The sequence below is a fragment of the Phaenicophaeus curvirostris genome, chromosome 16 (assembly GCF_032191515.1).
Source record: "Phaenicophaeus curvirostris isolate KB17595 chromosome 16, BPBGC_Pcur_1.0, whole genome shotgun sequence".
Classification (NCBI taxonomy): domain Eukaryota; kingdom Metazoa; phylum Chordata; class Aves; order Cuculiformes; family Cuculidae; genus Phaenicophaeus; species Phaenicophaeus curvirostris.
The window spans coordinates 14,928,909-14,948,219 of NC_091407.1; the positions used below are offsets into that span (position 1 = coordinate 14,928,909).

A 19,311-nucleotide genomic window follows, 5' to 3' on the forward strand; every position below is an offset into this window, starting at 1 on the left:
TACACATCCATGCCCTTTGTTGCAGGTAGAAAACCAGAAAAGCCAACGCAGTGCAAGTTCTGATTTTGTTGCTTTCAGGAAAGTGATTTTAACAAACTAAGCAAAATTTGTGATGGTTCAGTCCCACATGAGAACGACCATTCTTACCAGGCTGCCAACTCTCACGTTCTTACTGGTTTATCTTCTTTGATGACTTGTAATTACCCAGTAATCTTCCCCTCAAGTAGCTCAGTTGGGATTGGAATTCTGTTTCAGAAATATAAAAACACTCTTCTGAGTATCTGCCTTCCGTGCTGGCCCCCTCGTTTCACACAGGAAAAAACCTGGAGGCAGAGGCAGGAGCCGTGGCATTGGAGCCTTCTGACTCGCTTGCTTCGGAGCTGCTCATTTCAGAGTGCAGAGTGAATAAGCAGTGTAAAATCTCTGTATGTGCTCAGTCATCTGATCAATTTGTCAGGGTTTTTTTTGAGATTGCAATTAACAGTGCTTTAGATAACATTTTGCAGAAGGTGCCCTGATCTCTGTGCTAAGGTGATTAACCAGGAAACGCCAATTCCTGCCTCACGCACTCGGGCATCTTTTCAGTGTTCAGTACGCAGGGGATCTGCCGAGTCCTTCCTTTTCTTCCCCCTCTTGTTCGTGCCTTTGTGCTGGCACGGAGCTGGTTTGCTCTGCTGGAGCTGCTACCTGGCTGTGCTTGCTGGAGGTGGTTGCTGCTGGAATAAACGCGGGGCTTCTCCTTGGGTAACCAGGAGCAGCTCTGAGATGCTGTTGATCTTAACACTGTTTGGCAGCACGGTGTTCTGCCACCAAAGCTCCTCATCCATCCCAGCCATGGTTGAAAACTGTTATAAATAGATAAGCATTCATTGGAACAGTTTGTGCACTGTTGTACGATTCTTCTCTGGCAATCACAGCCCTGGTGATAAAGCTTAACTTCACTGAAGCACAACTGAGTTTAAGAAAAGCTGAAACCACAGCCATTTATGGGCTTCAGTAAACATCCTGTGTATGGTCCCATCTCCATTTTTACTCTAGGAATTCCCACATACAGACCTGGCTTTCCACCTCTTCAGAATTTCTTTTTTTATTATTAATGATGGACTTCAGACACAAAGAGTCTTTGGTTGCTTTTCGGTGGTGGTAATTTACCAAAATGAACTGTAAGTTGAAGGGCATGTCAGGTGTTTTACAGTGTTGCCAAACTGTCTGCCTTTTTCTTAAGTTACAGGTTGATTTAACTCTTCAGCCTTGGTTCCTTTCTCTTCTTGAAGCAAAGCTTTAGAAATGGAAATACTGTGTAGCAGAGAGCAGGTTTCTACAACTACAAGGTTTCGAATGGAAGCTGCTCTGCTTCGCAGCTTGATTTCGAGGAACAGCAAGGCATTTCTTAACGTTTCAATCAAGCATCTATTAGTTAATGACCACCTAGAGAAGGAACAATTATCTTCATCGTGTTGAGTGCTCAGTTTGGAAGACTTGAAGGATTGCTGTGTTGTTGTACTGAGTTGTGATGTGTTTAATAACTAGATCGACTGAAAAGGAAATATTGAAATATGATAAACCACCTGTGTGGTCCCTGTTCAGGATTGCAGTTCCTTGCTGCTTTGGGGTGTTCTAGGGCTATGGTTTTAACAAACTTGCAAGGAAATTTTCTGTGAGACCAAAATATTTAGTAATATTTTTTCTAAAAATCTATTCTTAAACATTTTTCCTTTAATAAAAAAATGTTAATCTTTCTTGATAATTAAATGAGATGAAGAACACCTCTCTTTCATTTGGAGCAAGGACTTGGTGTAAAATTTGCTTTGCATTTGTACTGCCTAGAGAAGATTTCTCTTCTGCTTTTTGAGAAACCAGCTGTGTTTAGACGCTGTCAGAGGCTTTTACCATTGCATTGTGCAAAGCTCAGCACAGCCCTCTTAGGCAACTTCGTTTTCTGCACCGTGTCTTTCCATGTCCTGGCTCCATCCTTAGGTGTGGGGTCTCCTGCAGCCCAGGGAGGTCAAAGGAAATGGTGACATAGGTTCATCTGTGTGCAGCAGCTCTCTCTCCTGATTCAGGCTCACTGCTGCGCTTTCACGGGGGTGGTGGAGGCTGCAGGGCTTGTAGGGAATTGTAGCATAGCAGTTGTTGCTGGAATATGTTCAGATTTAAGAAACTCTACTAAACTTGCAAGTGAATTCAAAGACAACTGGAAAGGCCAAGTCTTTGTACAGCCAACTGAAGGTTGTAGTTGGGGTTTTAGACACAAGGGGAAACTGAGTAACACCCAAGCAGCTCACGTTCTTGCTTCTTGCCTCTGGAAGGTGTAAATGTTTGGTCATAAAGTGAGATTCTGAGAAAGCAGCTTTTAGTTTCAGAGATTTTCTTCACTGTTCATCTATAAACCATTATAGTATTACTGACTGGCTGTAGGTAGCACATGATCCTTTCTCATATCTTGTCTGAAACAGGGGCTTAAGATAAGCAAGTTTATTAAACGCTTTGCTAGTAATTCTTAGGAGAAAAACTGCCAAAACTCATGTTGTAAGATGTAATAATTAAAAAAACTAATATCTTTGAACATACAGTCCTATAAAACAGACAGAAATACAGAAAATAAAAGCCTTTGTAGTTGTGCAGTGTGATTGTAGCCATACCACTTGATTTAAAAGCAGTTATTATTGCTAAGTTTTTGATACTATTAAGAAATTGGGGCTTTTTGGTCTTGTGTAGTATTTGAATTATTCAGCTATACTCTGGATACAGCATATACTTGATAAACTCTCACACTACTAAGTGCCAGCTTTGGGTTTTTAATGAGTAGCAGGTCAGATTGTACAGTAGGAAAGATTGGCCTTGGCAGCTGTCATCCTGCAGGACACAGGTTAGGGGAGTGTTTCCTAGCGTAAAGCTCCTTTGAGCACCGCTGGGCCAGCTCTCTGAAACCCATGTGTACAAAGAACATGGACAGAAAAGATGAGGCAGAGGCAATTTGTCTTTATTGGATTCTGCCCCAGCTTAATTTAGTGCTCTTAACCAGTGCTTCATCAGCCAGTCATTCAGTCCAATTCCCGTAAGTGTGAATAAGCAACCATGGAACCATTCCTTGTTGTGAGGCTGTTACACCAATAAGTGGCCCCACTCCAGCCACTGGAATAGTCCTTCTGAATCCCCACGGGTAAGGGAAGTGAAAGGACCGGGACCATGGAAAATCAGTGTGTTGTGTAAGGAAGCACTGGAGAGGTCAAAGAAGGGGAAAACAGGATTTAGTATTTTAAATAAAGGCTCACTTAGTGGCTGGATTTATATTTATGACATTTGGAGAGGTGATAAAGTCACTTAGAAATCCTCCCAGAGTGCAGCAGGGTGGAGCGTGAATGTGGTTTGTCCACTTGACTTTTTATTTCCCCTTTATCTGGAGGGGGGAAGGAGGGTCCTAGTGTCAGTGGTCCTCTTTGAAAGAAGTAAATTCCTGCTAAAATGTCTTTACAGTGGACAAAAGGTCCTGAAGTATTAACTGGCTGAAGTCACCAAGACGTCACTGCTTCTCTAGGGAGAGTGTTCTTCAGGTGGAATGGCTCTTTGGATGGACAGTGTCACTTGTTCAGGAGGAGTCGTGTTTCTGCTTGGTGTTCTTAAAGAGTTTTAGGAGGGGTGATTTGTCAAGGGATGTCCTGTCCTGCAGGCATTTTCCTCGAGTGCCAGACCAGAAGTAGATAAGCATTTACCAGATGCCTCTCTCTCTATTCCCCTCCCCACCCCCAGTCTGCGTACAAAGTGCATGGAACACACAAAGTATTCCAGGACTGGAAGATGGTTTGGTTTCCAAAAGTTTTTGCAGTGTTAGGAAAAGTAATTTCTGTCAGTGCAGATAGGGAACGATGATCCTATTGTCTCCATGCATTTGCACAACGAAATTGCGAGTTGAATCTCCAGACTTCAGGTGTGCACAGCTGTGTAACTCTGTAAAACAGGGCAAGGAAAAATATAAGTCTCACTAAAGTTACGAAACTGCAAATTTACTATTGAGTACCTTAAACCAGAATTTAATCTCCGTGACTGCAAAGATGGATATTTGACATTTGTTTATTTTTTAAAATTGTAATAATCTCATTTATTCTTTTCCAGATGGGAATGACAGGCAACACTAGTCCCTTTGGGCAGCCTTTCAGTCAAACTGGAGGGCAGCAAATGGGAGCTACAGGAGTGAATCCTCAGTTACCAAGCAAGCCAGGCATGGCGAATAGTTTGTCTGCCTTCCCTGCCGACATCAAGAGTACTCCCGTCACCAGCGTGCCAAATATGGTGAGTGCTTCTACCCAATCCCCTGTCTCATTAGGTCTTGGTAGTGCATTCTGAATTTTTGGGTTGTAAGCCTCCTCTAGCAGTACTGAGCTGCTTCTCCGTGGCCATTTAAACATCCGAGCCGCCCCGTGGTTCCTCGTGACTGCTCCACAATGCATTGGGAAAGTTTGTGTACGTGTTTATGTGGGAATTTAGTTTCTAAGCAGTCACAGTGTTTTGTTAAAAGGATTGCATTACATGCTTTCGTTTTGTCTGGTACATAGAGTTCCAAACCAGATGAAAATGTCTTCTGTAACTGCTGTTTGTAGATTTAAATTCCAAAATCATTGAAAAGCATTGGATACATCACCAACTTCCCTGAAAATAAACAGTACCTTTCACATCCCTTGAATCTAGTAGGATAAAGACACTGCATCCTTTTTGGTTTATCTTGTGCAGTAGCTCACAGGCTTGTGGGGTAGTTTGTATTGGGATAACTCGCCCAAGTTCGTAGTATTCTGTTTACGAGAGTTTTCTTTATAAAAGTGAAATTGAACATTCCCATTTGTCTTAGTATTTCTGTGTATTAATCAAACCATTTGTGTCGTTTCTATGGCAACTCCAGCTTGTTGCATTTTATGTTCTTATACATGATAGCAGTTACTATAGAAACTTGTAAAACCTTCCATAAGATGCAAATCACTTATTTTTTTTAATTTAACCAGAAACCCAGCTATTTTTTGGCACAATCAGTGCTTGTCCTTCCTCCAGTGAGTTTGCTACCTGCTTGTCGCTAATAAGGCTACATATGAGAGGGAGCAGGATGTTGTAAACTTCCTTTTTTCTCTGGATTTCAGAGGACCACTTCCTAATTTTCCTTTAGCGGCACTGAAATCCTTGTTTAATATTGTCTGTCGTTTATTGCTTATGGTTATGGAAGGGAGCGGGTGAGGAGGATTAAAGCCACGTTCAGCATACTGCTTTGTAAAAGACAAATTCCTGCATGAATATGCTAATTTCCTTTCTAAGATGCCTTCACTTTGGATCAGGTGTAAGGCGACTGAATGATTTCCCTGATTCTGTAGAGAACCTGCAGATCTGCCCATAGTGCTGTGTTCATCTCGGGGACTTTTGTGCTCATTTGACTGTCAGGTTTGGGGGATCCTAAATCTTGATGTGCTCCCTTACTAGCATAAGATGTGGTGGCAGGTATTCAGGTGGGATTAAAGCCTTTGTCAGGAAGGCTTGTCTGGTGGTGGGAGAGGAAGTAAAAGAAAAAACCGTTTCCTTTCTCCCATCTTGTCCAGGAGACCAAGGACAGTGAGGGAAACTCGCTCTCCTAGTGCTGTCAATTGCAGTTTCTTTAAGATGTCAGAAACACGTGTTCTCTTCTGAGAGGACAATCAAACCGTCTTTCTGTGTTTCTCAGGTGTCAAAAGCTTTGTGTCTCCAGTATATCTGTTTCTCCCTCAAGGCACTATGTAGAGCAGTAGCCATTCCAGCCCGTAGGCATCCCTGTCCTGCTCAGGGACCGCGCAGTGGTTAGAGCTTGGTCGTGGTCATGGTGGGGTGGAACTTTCTTCTTTAAACACTAAAGTTTCCATCTAAATGTTTTTATTGCAAAGTCAAGAATTTGAAAGGAAATGACAGACTTGTTAAAATTTAACCTTTACTCGGCAGCGGTGGGTAAGGCAGTGGAATTATTTGGTAATGATACGTACATGGCCATACGCTGTTCCTTCCACGGGGACTTTATTCAGCAAACAATATGAACAGTGCCTTCTGAAAGAGCATGTGGTCAACACTTGTTTTGTGTTTGTCGCTCAGTGTGTGGCTGTGGGCATTGCTGATTGTATGCAGTAATGTGTTTTACTCAAGTGGTGTTTCCCAAATGGTCTTTCCTGTGGCAGCCATAGCATTTACTCTGGATTAGTTAATTTTCACAGTCCCTTTCTGAGCTAAAGATATTTGTCCCTGTTTTAAACATGAGACTGAGAGGGATGAAGGGAGTAAGACTGGAAGAATCTGCTGACTCTGAAATTTAGGTTTGTAGGCTCTGTCTCACTAAAGCCTTCCTCATTTCATATGTTAGCACATTATCTAAGGGCAAAACAATATTCACATCCGTTAGCTGTGTGCACACGTAGCTCGTGGAAGTGATGTCTCTGTCTCATGTTGGGCAACTAAGATACGACTCGCTTCTGAAAAGTTGCTGTAGCAGAGGCAGCTCCCTAGAGCAGAGCTGCAGGGTTTGAACAATTGTACCGTGCTTCCTTGCAGCAATCCCTTCACCGTTTGCTGTGTCCCATGATGCTTTAGGACCTAGGATGGTTCTTTGATTTAATGTGTTTGACCTTGTGCGTGGTCTGTCCTGTTCCCTGAGGGAGGCAGGGTGGAAGCGGGAAAGGGTACAGCGTTACGTTACCGTCTCTCAGAAATGAACCTGGGGAGAAGTGCTTCAGACTCCATCTACCACAGCAAGGAAAGACCAACTACATCTTTTTTAAAAGGACCTCCAGGGTTTTTGTGAGATGATTGGAACCATGTATCTTACTACGCTATCCTTCTCTACTATCCTTACCTGAAAGTATTCCAAAAGTACTGTTCCGTGTGAGATACGTGAGTGATAACATTGGATATCACATCAGAGGTAGGAAACCAGATTCCAGCATGACGTTAAACACTTTAGTTACCACTAAGAATATCTAAGTAAAAGAAGAGCAAATGGCAAGGTGCAGCTGTTGCCTTGTCACCCTGAAAAGCAGGGTGTTTTTTAAATATTCCTTCCAGTCTTTTGCCTTTATAACCGTGTGTGTGCTGCAAAGTGAAAGAAAAGAAGCATATGTTTCTTGGCCCATGTTGTTCTAAGCATTGTTATGTGTGGCACTCCGATCCCAGGACTTTTCCTGCTGTCAGGCACAACCTTGGTGCTGACAGCCAGGATGAACCTCTGCTGCAGCAGTGGGTTGGTTTTAACCCAAATTCAGGCTACTGCTCCCCTAAGAACAGCACACTCTCTCCCCCCTCTTCCCAAATGTAGTGTTCTCAGAAGCATTAGCTCAGTACATCTTCCAGCCCTTCTTCCACACGTGACTTTACACCAGGCCCCAAGAAGCACGTCTGGTTTAATCTCTTTAACTAGGAAAGAAGTAACAAACCTTATGGTATTAAAATGATTAAAAGGTCAGCATTAAGGTATTAATTTTTAGTGCCAGCTGGGTGGATCAATTTTGTTTGTTTGTTTTGTTTTCTTAACTGTGAATCTGAACAACATACCGGCTCTTGCTTTGTGTGACTGTTACCAAATACAATCAGTTTTCCTTACGGAATGGGCAGCTTGAAATCTTGAGTGACTTGTTTCCAAAAGGCAGGTGTTGCCTCTGACGTTGCAGGAAGTTTTGGTGACAGGCTATTGAGAGGCGGTGTGACTTCAGTGGTTTGAGGCAGAATTGGCATAGTCTGTGGCGATGACATCATGCACGGTCTCTGGAGTGTGGAAGTGAGCCACGCTCTGCTCTTTGGCACCCAGCGCAGTGTGCAGCCTGTACAGGAGCCAGCAGCCTCTTGTTTTCAGAGTGGCCAGGCTCCGGGCAGTGCCAGCAGTGAGGGGAACCCTGTTAGACTTTTCCATCAAACGTGCTGAAGCTTTGTGGTGTCTGCAGTGCTCTGTATTTCATGGGTGGAGATGGATGGCTTCTTTGTGGACACACCAGTAAATCTAGTATTTCTACATGGGTTAGTGGTACAAGAAGTGAAATTTGGCTCCCAGACACCACTTTGGTCCCACAGTTATCCTTATGACCAGCAGATGGAGTTGAGAGAATAGTACTTCTTGGAAGCGAAGGAATTAATTTCTCCTTGGTTCTCTTGACTTAGAATTGGAATGGTAAATCTTCTCTTGCATTTTTTTCCCCCCGTCTCTCATTAAGCTACATCTCGGGTTTTCTGTTCCGTTCTTCCGTGTTCCTTTGTTTCTTCTTATGTCTTCTGGATCTCTTTATTGACAGATGTTGATCAGAGGAGAGGAAAACATTGACTAGGGGATGAGGGTGTCTTAGGTGTGCCTTGCTGCACACCACTTAGAGAGGAAGAAACAGTTGAAACTAGGAGGCCAGGTTTAATTAGAACAAGCAGAACTGTAATTATTTAAAATAGACAACTCGTATGCTTTTCTAGAGACCAGATATAAAAGGCTTTATGAAAAATCTCCATCTATTGTGGCCTTACAATGAGGAAGGCTTGTGTTCTTAGCCCTCCAGTGATTTTTTTTTTTTTTCTGTCTTGCAGCAAACTCGTCTGCTCTTTCACTGCAGGAAAAGCTGTGACTGTCACCTCAGAGGCATCCTGTATGTCTGCTGCTCTCAGCAGTGGTCTCCCAGGCTCTGGTGGACTTGCTGTTTGCTCTCCTCACCTTCCTTATGCCTGCCCTGACCTGCATTCTGAAAGTTTTCCTTTCCCACTAATTCTAATTCCTTCCCTTCCTCAAGAAAATCCCACCTGATTTGAAAGGGAGCAGCAGCCTAGCAAACAAGTGGGAATCTGCTCTTTCCCCAGTGCTGTGGCTCATGTTCCACTCTCCCATTCCCTGTATACAAATGTGGTGAAGCATATCCTTTGCCATTTCCGCTGTCTTCCAGCGGTTGAGGTGAAGTATTCCATAGCCAGCAACAACAGCAACTGACAACAAGGCTTTTCTTCACTTGCAGACTTCTCTTTTGTCTCTTATGCACAGATCTGCTATTGGGAATTTTCAGTGTTAATCATTCCTCAAGTCTGTTTTATCACTCAGCAAATCTGTATAAACCTCTTTTTAAAACTTGTTCAGATAATAATTTCCTGTATGTGAGAGCTGGGCTTTGTCTGTAGATTCCTATGTCAAGCTTGATTCCTTTTTGTTGCTTTGAAACACTTCTTCGTTGTGTGTTTCTTGTCTTTGGCTGGTTGCTCAAATATGAAAGCTTGTAAGGACAAGGAGATAAAACTTCACAAGTGTATCCTTACGAAACATGCTGATCCAGCTTTGATTCCCAGCAGTCAGCTGTGTAACACTGAGCCGTTTTCTGGCTTTAGAAGAAAACTCTCTTAGCAACTGAAACCCAAGAGCACTGAGGGCAATCTCTAGGACAAACTATTCAAGTTCCTCTTGTGACATCCATAGGAACCTTTTCACATTTTCTGGTTGTTGTGGGCTTGTGAAGTTTGCTCCTCACTACCAGCATCAGAGGTGGAAGTTCTGCTCTGTTGTAGTAAGTGAAAGCTGGATGGAAATCTTCCTCTTCATTCTTGACACAAGAACTCTGCCTGTAGCCAAGTCAGTGCCAAAACTTTGCAGTAAATCTTGGGCTCTGAACATGTTCTTCACGTTAAGACCATGTATCACAGTGACTGTACGCAGGAGCCGACAGTATCACCCTACCTCTCTTCTTGTTTGCTGGCCACACTGCAAGCTTTCAGATCGTTGCTCCTGACAGGCAAATGTAGTTTATTACCACCTGGGTTGATGTCCCTCCAGGGAGTGTGGCCACCTCCTGAGTCTGTGTCTAGCTCAGAAAGCCCTCTTTCCCCTCTCTGCCTGCCATACAGACTCAGATTCTGATTCCTACTTGGATGTGAAGAAGCAGCACTGCAGAGATACTTTGTGCTTGCAGTTCTTCCACCTGTGTCAGTTCTGTGTGTGCATAAGCTCCAGCCTCTCGAGCCAAGGCAGACCTTCAGTTTCCTGGTATCAGAGGGATCCTTCCTGTGTGCGTAGGACCAGACTGTTTTCCCAGTAAGTTGTGGAACCAGAGAAACCAACATCCACTTGGAGAATATCAGTGAATTGCAAGGCACAGGAACTGGTTCTGCGTTGCTTTCACAGCAAAGCCCTGGCAGACACTGGAGAAAGCCTGCGTTCGTTAAGTGACTGCTCTGAGAAACTCCTCCTTCCTTGCTGCCGTCAGACTGCTGCTGCGCGAGCTCTCAGTGCAGTTCTGTGACAGAGCAGTGCTTCTTGAGATGTTCAAAGCTGATTCCATGCTTATTAGAGAATTCCTGCAATTGCTGTTTGCAGGAAGGACTTCTTTCAGTCTTAATGAAAAAGTGTGGAGTACATGATTGGAGTTGATCGCTCTACGAGTACTTAATTCAGAAAAAATGCTACTTAGGAGTGTACTTTAAGGCTTCCAGTTTGCGCGTGTATCCTCTTTATGCCCCCTGAGCCTGTGATTGAAGGGGAACTGAAGAGATTTGGGTGTGTTTCACCCTGTTTGCTCATGCGTGAGTGAAGATGGGATGCAGCCTTGTTCTCTGCAGACACTGCAAGGGTTGGGGTTTTCTTAAGTTTTAACTGATAGACTGGATGTGCCCATAATATAAATGCACATGTGGATGACATGTTAAATATCTCTTGCTACTAGTAAATAACATTGGTTTTCTAGTCCAAGATGTGCTACCTGTCTTCTGGTCGTGTGAGGCAAGGTCTACAAAACAAACAATCAAAATAGTAATCCTTGGCAGTGGGTTCTCAATTATCTCACTGAGGGCCGCTGTTGATTACAAGCCTGCCTTAAAGAACCAAAAAGCACGCAGAATTTGTCTGAATACAGTGATTCCAGAAAGCGATATTCTGTTATGAGGGAAAAGGAGAGAACATGGAAAGAAAAGGAAATTACAGAAGAGGAAATGTATTTTAAAAGTGTAATGCTCTATGGAAGCCAGGCTGACGCAGAGCTCTCCGTCAGGTATTTTACCTGCTGAAATACTGCCAGTGCTACTGAAATTGATGCCTGCTGCTATCAGAAAAGGACTGTGGTGTTTGATCTTGACAGACAGTGTTGAGTGCTGTTGAATATAAGCACATCAGAACACAGAGGATTACTGCTCATCTCTGCACAGTAAAACTGCCAGGGCTCTTTGTGTCCATCGAAGTCCAGCAAGAGGACATGCTTGTGCACGTGTGCTGCCCAGAAACACAAGAAGGTTTTTGCTCTTCAGAGCTCTCATCCGGTGTGAGCGTGTAGTTCCCATGGCTTTGAATGGTATTGATAGCAGCTTTCTGCTGTAGAACTGCTCTATTACTCTGTTTCTAGCAAACTCGTTAATGAAGCTGCTGCTGCTGTCAGAGGTTTTAGCAGACTTCCAACCCCTGATGTTTATTCTGTTTATGGTAGAGCTCAACAAGGGGACAAGAACAGCAAAACTATCTTTTTCACCCCGTGTGTCTGACCACTGAAGCATTTCTTCTAATTGTGGGAGCAGAAGTGTCCTGAATTTCCTGCTTTGTCAAGAAAATTATTAGTCATTCTGGTGAAGCAATGTGAAGCTCCTGCTCGTTCTGGAGTGGGGTGATTTCTGGGGCTGATGGTGGATTTACTCGCCGTTGCTGCGGCTGCAGTGCCCCAGCTTATCTCCAGTTTTGAACAGGTCTTGCAAACCACTGTTCTTCAAAGGCAGACTAACAGGGAGGAGATCAGCTTCCTCAAACACTTGGCAGTCTTGGCAGTAGCGTAGGTGGTGGAAAGATCATTCATTATATTTGCAGGTTTAGGACTTTACAATGTTGAAATTGTGACCAACATGACTCTAGAGCTTAGGTGATATTCTGAGTTCTTGTTTTGCCCCTACCTGCAGACACTCTCAGCTGGAGCAAGACTGCTTGTTCTTATCACCACTGATACTCTGTGATTATGCGGTTTTTTTTATTATTGGGTCTTCAAGAAATCCTTTTGGGCCGGGCCATCTGTGGTGATCCGGCTGCAGTCACGTCTATTAACTGGTAGAGCAAAAACAAAAGGAGAGCTTTGGCTTGGGAAACAATTCTTTGACTGGGATGCAAACGTCTCTTCCAACAAGATTTTCTTTGGCATGGTCTCTGTATTTTTCTGCAGTTTGGCTGAACTAATTGTTTCCTATTTGTGACCCAAGAATTGTTTCAGCAGAACCTGTCTGCTCTTGTGGATTTGTTCACAGAAGAAATGGCAGAATTACAGCTGCACGTGTTGGGAGCTGAGGTGGATGGATTTCCCTCACTCTCTTCCCTTTTATTGCTCTTTCTCTTGCAAGCTCCACAAATGCAGCAACTCCTTGATGTTTTAAGACTTACTATATGCATTATCAGTGGCAGGGTCCCCACCTCCTCCATCACATACCAAACACTTTTCTGCTTTATCTTACGTGCTTCGTTCTCCAGAAGAACAATAAGCTCTTTAGGACCTGGTGTGCAGGTGGCAAAGCTGAGGGCCGGGCATGCTGCTGGATAAATGAGAGCTTGTGCCCAAGAACTTTTTCACTGACCTAAGGAAGTGAGAGTTGTTGCTGCGATGTGCTCAGTTTGGTAGGCAGCGGAATTTTCTGGGGAGTCCTCAAAGTTTGAAAGCAGAGCTGGCTGCAAATGTTGTGTTCTGGCACCAAGGGGTGGTTCTCCTTAAAGGTAGTGTGAGCAGGCTGTGCTCAGTAGCTCTGTGGGGAGCACTGAACTGTTTCTTCTGTTACCTCCCCAGTATAATCCTGTTCTTCCTATACTCTACTGATAAGTGTTTTTAATGGCTGATTTTCCTGTATTTACAGTGCACAATCCAAGTGATTCTTGGATAGTTTCGTGTTTATCTATGAGATTAATTCAGGCTGTGAACCACAGGGATTTTAGCACTTCTGTAGTCGCATACCTGCTTCGGCTAGTGGAGTCCTTGCTGGCTCTCGATGTGTTTAATTTTGACAATGAAGTTTCTACGTTTATTGTCCTTCAAAGGTCCAAGGAGGTAGCAGAAAAGCTATCAGTTCTGCCTTTTACTGTGGTAGAGACAGCCATATAATTCTGTCTTGTCCCATTAAACTCCTCTTTCTGTTAGAGACAAGAAGCTAGGATAGAGGTGTAAAATGTAAATAGGAAAATATAATACTTAACACACTTGAAATGTTCCATTTTCCAGTGTGGTAAGAGCTCATTTCTGCTGGAGTTAAAGTCTGCCTGATAAACAGAAGATTTTTTCTTGATTCATTCGTTAAAATGTTGGTTATAAATGTCTTAGCAGACGAGTCTCTGAAGGTATTTTTGCTGTTGTAAGGTTAAAACAGAAACGTTTGAGGATGCCACAGAGACTGGCCCAATAGACCTCTTAGCCAGTCCTATCAGTACACTTGGGGAATCCTTTTGTGATACTCAAATTATGACCCAAAATTATCAGAACTGGACTTGCAGACACAACGCTAAACTCTCTGTTCTCTCAGTCCCAGATGCAAACCCAAGTGCAACAAGTGGGGATTGTACCGACGCAGGCCATGGCAGCTGGGCCAACAGCGGATCCGGAGAAGCGCAAACTAATCCAGCAGCAGTTGGTTTTGCTGCTTCACGCTCACAAGTGTCAGAGACGCGAGCAGGCGAACGGAGAGGTGCGGGCCTGTGCTCTCCCGCACTGCCGGACCATGAAGAACGTCCTCAACCACATGACGCACTGTCAGGCTGGGAAGGCCTGTCAAGGTGAGAGTGTGTTGCTGAAGCTGCCTTCACAAATAAGCTGTGTGTAAGATTTCTTGCGTACTTGTCAGCAGTGTTTCTTTTCTTGTCTAGGAGATCCCTATGCCTGGCATAAATGAGTGTCAAACTGGTTCTTTAATTAAACAACTGCTCCCTTTTTCATTACCTGTGCCCAGTTTCCATTTCCAGTCTCTTCATAGTTGTCTTGTTTAGAAAACAGAAAGCAATGTTTCCCCCTTTTGAATTAGGGTGTAGCCTGCAAGTGTCTGTCTTCCCTTATTGTATAAGGGTGCAATACCCACAATGTCTTTGTCTTAGATTTTAGTACAAGTTCCTTTCATTTGTTGTGACATCATTGCTGGGTCCCGAAGACTATTAGCTGGCTGTAGCTGTGTTTTGTTAGATGTAGGGTGTTACTTGTGAAGGAGGAAGAATAGAATTGCTCTAAAAATGAGTTCATTCAAAACCAGTTAACCAAGGAGTGGCCTTAATTCTATTCCTTTTCCTTGTTACAGTGGCTCATTGTGCATCTTCAAGACAAATCATCTCGCACTGGAAGAATTGTACTCGGCACGACTGTCCCGTGTGCCTGCCTTTGAAAAACGCCAGTGACAAAAGAAACCAACAGCGTAAGTAGCTGTTTGGCTGCTCACAGCGGAGTGATATTGATAGGAGAAAGTTGATCAAGTGTGCAATGTAAGATTAAATTTGACAGTGTCCCGACAAAATTGAGAGCTGTTTAATAATCTTTTATAAGGATTAATATACTAGTGAATTCTCCTTTCTGATCGTTGAATGCAATTTATTGCTTAAATACACAGTAATTGAAAGAAGTCACAGGTCAAGCGCAGCTCTGTTTTTAAAGGGTGTGACAACTTCTAACTGGTGGTTTATTGAGTTGCAGGTAGGTAGGATTTTAGGGAAGATATAAGCTACTTCATTATTTTTCCCCGCTGCTGGAAACAAACAAACATGCTAATGAATAATTGAAAATGTTTATAAACAAAATGAATTCTTGTGCATAAAAGGTCTGGGTGTCTTAATTATTAAGTGTAGTTAATCCTGGTGTAGTCTGGCTGAGGTTCTGCAGATCACAGTGGATTTGTCCATGCTTGTTTTTTACAATGGCGTGGCTATTAAGTAGCCTGCTGGGGGAAGTTGGTTTCCAGTGCATTTCTTCTTTCTTGCTCTGAAACAGAAGGTACTGAACTTGTGTTGGTGGGTTTGCTTCTCTTCAACTCCTTTGAGAAGATGCCAAGGTGGAATGTTTCACAGTATATATGTGGCACTTCTAGGAGTCTCAGTAACCTTATGCCCAAATATCTTTAAATAAGGGTTAAGAAGTGAAAAACAGCTGGAGGTCTTGTGAAGCTTGTACATCAGAATTGTGCTGGGAGTGCTCTGCTGATTTCCAGTTAGGCTGGGACTGCAGCAAGGAGTGCTAACAAACCTTGGAGGCCAGAGACCTCCTGCATTAGGGGAGATTAGGGCAGAGGGATGGGTAGCTGGTGAGACTGCCCAAGTTGCCCATTAAGGCTGCTCTCACTGTAGTTTCAGGAGAGTGTATTTTCCCTCTAAAACTGAAAGAATATTGTAAATCTAGAACTACTTGGAGGTAGGGATTTTGTTTTCCTTTTACCAAAGTTCTCTGTGGTTAACAGATAGGGCTTGTGTGTTGAAAGCAGTGATTTGTGGCAGGTCATTAGTTAAGTTTGGCCTTCGGAAAATGTGAGAAAGCTTTGCTTTCTAATGCAGCATGTTCTATTTGTGCCGAACGTCCTCATTGCACAGTTGTTATCAATGCGTTAACAGCATCCAACACAAGTGCTTTTTCAATACAAGCAGCTTCAGAAAAGTAGTTTGTGCAGTGTTTGTTTTTACGTCATTTGTAGAACTTGTCAAAAGAGAAGGCACTCGAACAAAAACAATCCTTGAAAGTCTTTTTATTACAGGATCAAACAGGAAGTTGTTTTGGTTGTGAAGAATTCTGATGGGTAAGGTAGAGTTTGGCTCTCTTGTTGCATGGAGGGGAGGTAGATACAAAATCCCCTTCTGTTCAATTAACCAACAATCCAGTGGTGGGAGCCATGACAATTTGCAGTCTAGTGTGCTGAGGTGCAAGGTGCTTTGTTCAGGATTATATCTGAGTCATATACGTCACCTCACGGTTTGTTTGGGGCTAAGCAGTGGATACAGAAAATACTTGTTTAGGTATATTAGAAAGGATACCCCTTTTGGGGCATTTGAAAATGTGAGACGTGATTTGTATTAGCACATACATTTGAAAATACTGGGCCTGGTCAGGTGAAAACTCACCCGGCTGGGTTGGGTTAAGACTTGAAGAAAATGTTGTCTCTCTTTGTATATGCTGTAGTTATTTATTCCTAAACTGGAGGGACAGGCAGTCTGTGGATGGCAGAATATGAGAACATTTGGAAAGTCTGTTGTCCTCACAGAACGAGTGACCGTGCAACGGTTGTTAAAGACCTTGAGGCCTGGAATGATCTCTTCTGTGCTTATGCCTATTTCGCCATGGTTGTTCTGAGACCTGTTTTACCTGTGCTGGTCTTTCAAGTAGCTCCTTCAAAGTGTGCTGGTCTTTCAGTAAATTCTGCTATTTGGCACTTATGAACCGTTTCACTGGGGTGGTTTGATTCCACCCTGCCCACGTGCAATAATTCACGTGCTCTTTGTCCCTGTCTGTTCCTGCTGCCTGGGGGACTCCCTCTGCGTGCTGCAAGAAGTCCTGAGGTTTAGGTTATTCCCGTGGAACGGTTTCTGTACAAGTATCTTACTCCATGTTTTAGCATTCAGATTCTTTGCAAGGAACATCTGTGCCAGGTTTCATTTGTATGGTTGGGTTTGGTTTGTTTTTTTTCAAGTAACCCCAAAATTGTCTTATTACTGTAAATCGTTGATGGTGCCGTGACCTGTTAATAGGATACATTGGACAAGCTTGTCTTTTTCTGTTTGTACTGTATGGCTCTTATATGCCATGAGTGACTCCAGGAGGGTGGGGGAAACTGCAAAAAGGAATGTTATTTTGGATATGCTAAAATACTAAGCTTTTCTTTTGAATAACGCAGTAACTCCCGCGTCTTGAAGTAATAATTTAAAATTTGGTAGGTATGTTTTGAGGTTGGAGGGTTGTTTCCTTGCTACTGGCAGTGCTTGATACGCTTCATTCTGGGATTGCTGTTCAGCTGAGTGAGACTGGAAGGTGGAGTTCAGAGCATGAAGGTCTTCCCTATGTTTTTCCTTGTAGGAAATTATTAAATAAAATGCAGTGAGGAAAAAAATGGATTGAAAAAGATGAAGATTAGTTGTCTCAGATTTACTCTAAAAATGTAAATTTAAAGAAGGCTGGGCCAGAAATTCCAAAGTATGTGGGCTAAGAGTTGAGAGGTGTGGGATTCTAAGGAGGGAAGTCAAAATAAGGACTAGGAGCTACCTGGCCAAGGAAGGAGGTCATTGAGTATGGGCAGAAAAATGAAAGGAGACCTGGATATGGTGCGTTTGGGACCTGACCTTTTGTAGAGGAGTGCGTTGGTGTGCAGGGAAACGTGCTCAGAAAGGATAGACAACAACTTCTTCACTAGAGCCTGTTTCCTGTGACAACTGGAGATAGAATACGGTTTGGTTAAGTCCTGCTGTCAGTAACTGTAACATCTACAAATGAAATGTGCCTCTTGTTTTTCCAAGTGCTGGAAATCGTACCTAGTGATGACCTACCCTATCAGTTATTCCACAGAGCCATGTGACAGTCAGCCCACAGGAGGAGGAGAGCCATCCACTGACTAATAATGACTCTACGCTGGGAAGGCTTTCAGTTTAATCCTTAACTTAAATAAAAATCGAAATGGCATTAATGCTGTCACTTCCTTTCTTTAAGCTGCTCAAAATATCTGTACTTACCCCATGATTTGATTCATGATACAGCCTTTAATTAAGTGATCACGTACACTTACCTTTGTATACCTGATTCTGGATGCAGCACAGACCTGTGCTGAAGTTAGTTGAGGTAAGCAGCAGAGTTTTTGCTCCAGCCACTTTGAGCTGGAAAGGATGTGAGACGCTGAGCACAGGGATGCAGGACAGAGCGGTCGGACAGCTGCTGGCCGAGGCTCAGTTCGGAATTGGGAAGCAAAATGAAAAAATTAAATCAGACTTCTCAAACATGTTACATTCACTGGGGTGGTCCGGTTGGAGAAGTGCTGGGTACTCTTAAGACAGCATTAGGAGTCAGCGTTTAAAATAAATCCTCATCAGCTGGAGGGGCAGAGGGATCTCCCTCGAGAAGACACGACTGAAGTTTCATTGAGGCAGCATTGTCTTCTTTGCTCACTGCAGCAGGAGTCCTGCAGGTGAGGTAGCATTTGATCGTTTTGATCACATCCTAATTTGGAAGTTCTGGACTGCTCAAGTTGTGCTCCTTTGAACTTTCACTCTTGAGATACATAAAACACATGGGACTTTGTAACAGTGGGACATATGGAGCTCAGTTGTCTTTAGAGCATTTAGGATGTGAACAGCTAATTAAAAAAACCCACAGAGTTGTTGCTTCACGTAGCAGTTGCCTAATGTGATAATTCCTGCTTGTTTCAGTGCTGTACTTATTTTAATTGACATGATTTCCTATGGTATGTGCCACAGAAAGGACTGCATGTGCACTTGATCTGTGCGGCGTGGAAATTTGATGCTCTCTTCCTCCATCTTCTTGTTTGAGAGACTGAGATAATGTAGTGCATTCATGTAAAAACAGTGACCAAACAGACAAAAAAAAACCACCAAAAGCAGATGCCTGTTGTTGTGAAAATACTCAATAGAGGTTGCTATAATTGAGTTAGAAAATAGAGGAAAGCTGAGACCAAATAGTTGGGGCCATTACAGAATCACAGAATCACAGAATAACCAGGTTGGAAGAGACCCACCGGATCATCGAGTCCAACCGTTCCTATCAAACACTAAACCATATCCCTCAGCAGCTCGTCCACCCGTGCCTTAAACACCTCCAGGGAAGGTGACTCAACCACCTCCCTGGGCAGCCTGTTCCAGTGCCCAATGACCCTTTCTGTAAAGAATTTTTTCCTAACGTCTAGCCTAAACCTCCCCTGGCGGAGCTTGAGGCCATTCCCTCTTGTCCTGTCCCCTGTCACTTGGGAGAAGAGGCCAGCACCCTCTTCTCTACAACGTCCTTTCAGGTAGTTGTAGGTATGTGCCACTGGCTGTAGGAACTTAGTCTGTCCCCACATAGCAATACCTTGGTTTGAAGTGTCGGAGCACCACGTGGCTGTTCCCAGCTTCAGTGAGTTTTGCTGCTTGAACAGGTATGTGTGATACATGGAACTTCTTGGAGATCCTTAGGCTTTTCAAACTGCAGGTCAAGGCAGTGGTCTCCAGGCATCCCCTGGGGATGGTGTTAGCAGCTCTGTTTAGAAACAGTGGGGTGATTTCTGTTTGGGGTAGATTTCCTGTCCATGTTGTCGCTCTTAAAGTGACATTCAGAGCATCAGCTCTGACCAAATACCTGAATGGAGTTTTTGAGTAGACCACCTAGTGGTCTGGGGCAGAAACAGAGATCTGGGAAT

The 19,311-nt window shown here is 43.5% G+C and overlaps 1 protein-coding gene across 5 annotated transcripts in view; it reads left to right on the forward strand.

The window, feature by feature from the left end:
- Positions 1 to 19,311, forward strand: part of CREBBP (CREB binding protein) — a 90,725-nt gene that overhangs the window by 31,613 nt on the left and 39,801 nt on the right. For all 5 annotated transcript variants that reach the window (XM_069870023.1, XM_069870028.1, XM_069870024.1 and 2 more), the window contains 3 exons: positions 4,114 to 4,290; positions 13,477 to 13,726; positions 14,239 to 14,352. In XM_069870023.1, the coding sequence (XP_069726124.1) occupies positions 4,114 to 4,290; positions 13,477 to 13,726; positions 14,239 to 14,352 (541 nt within the window). The remainder of the gene's footprint in view (positions 1 to 4,113; positions 4,291 to 13,476; positions 13,727 to 14,238; positions 14,353 to 19,311) is intronic.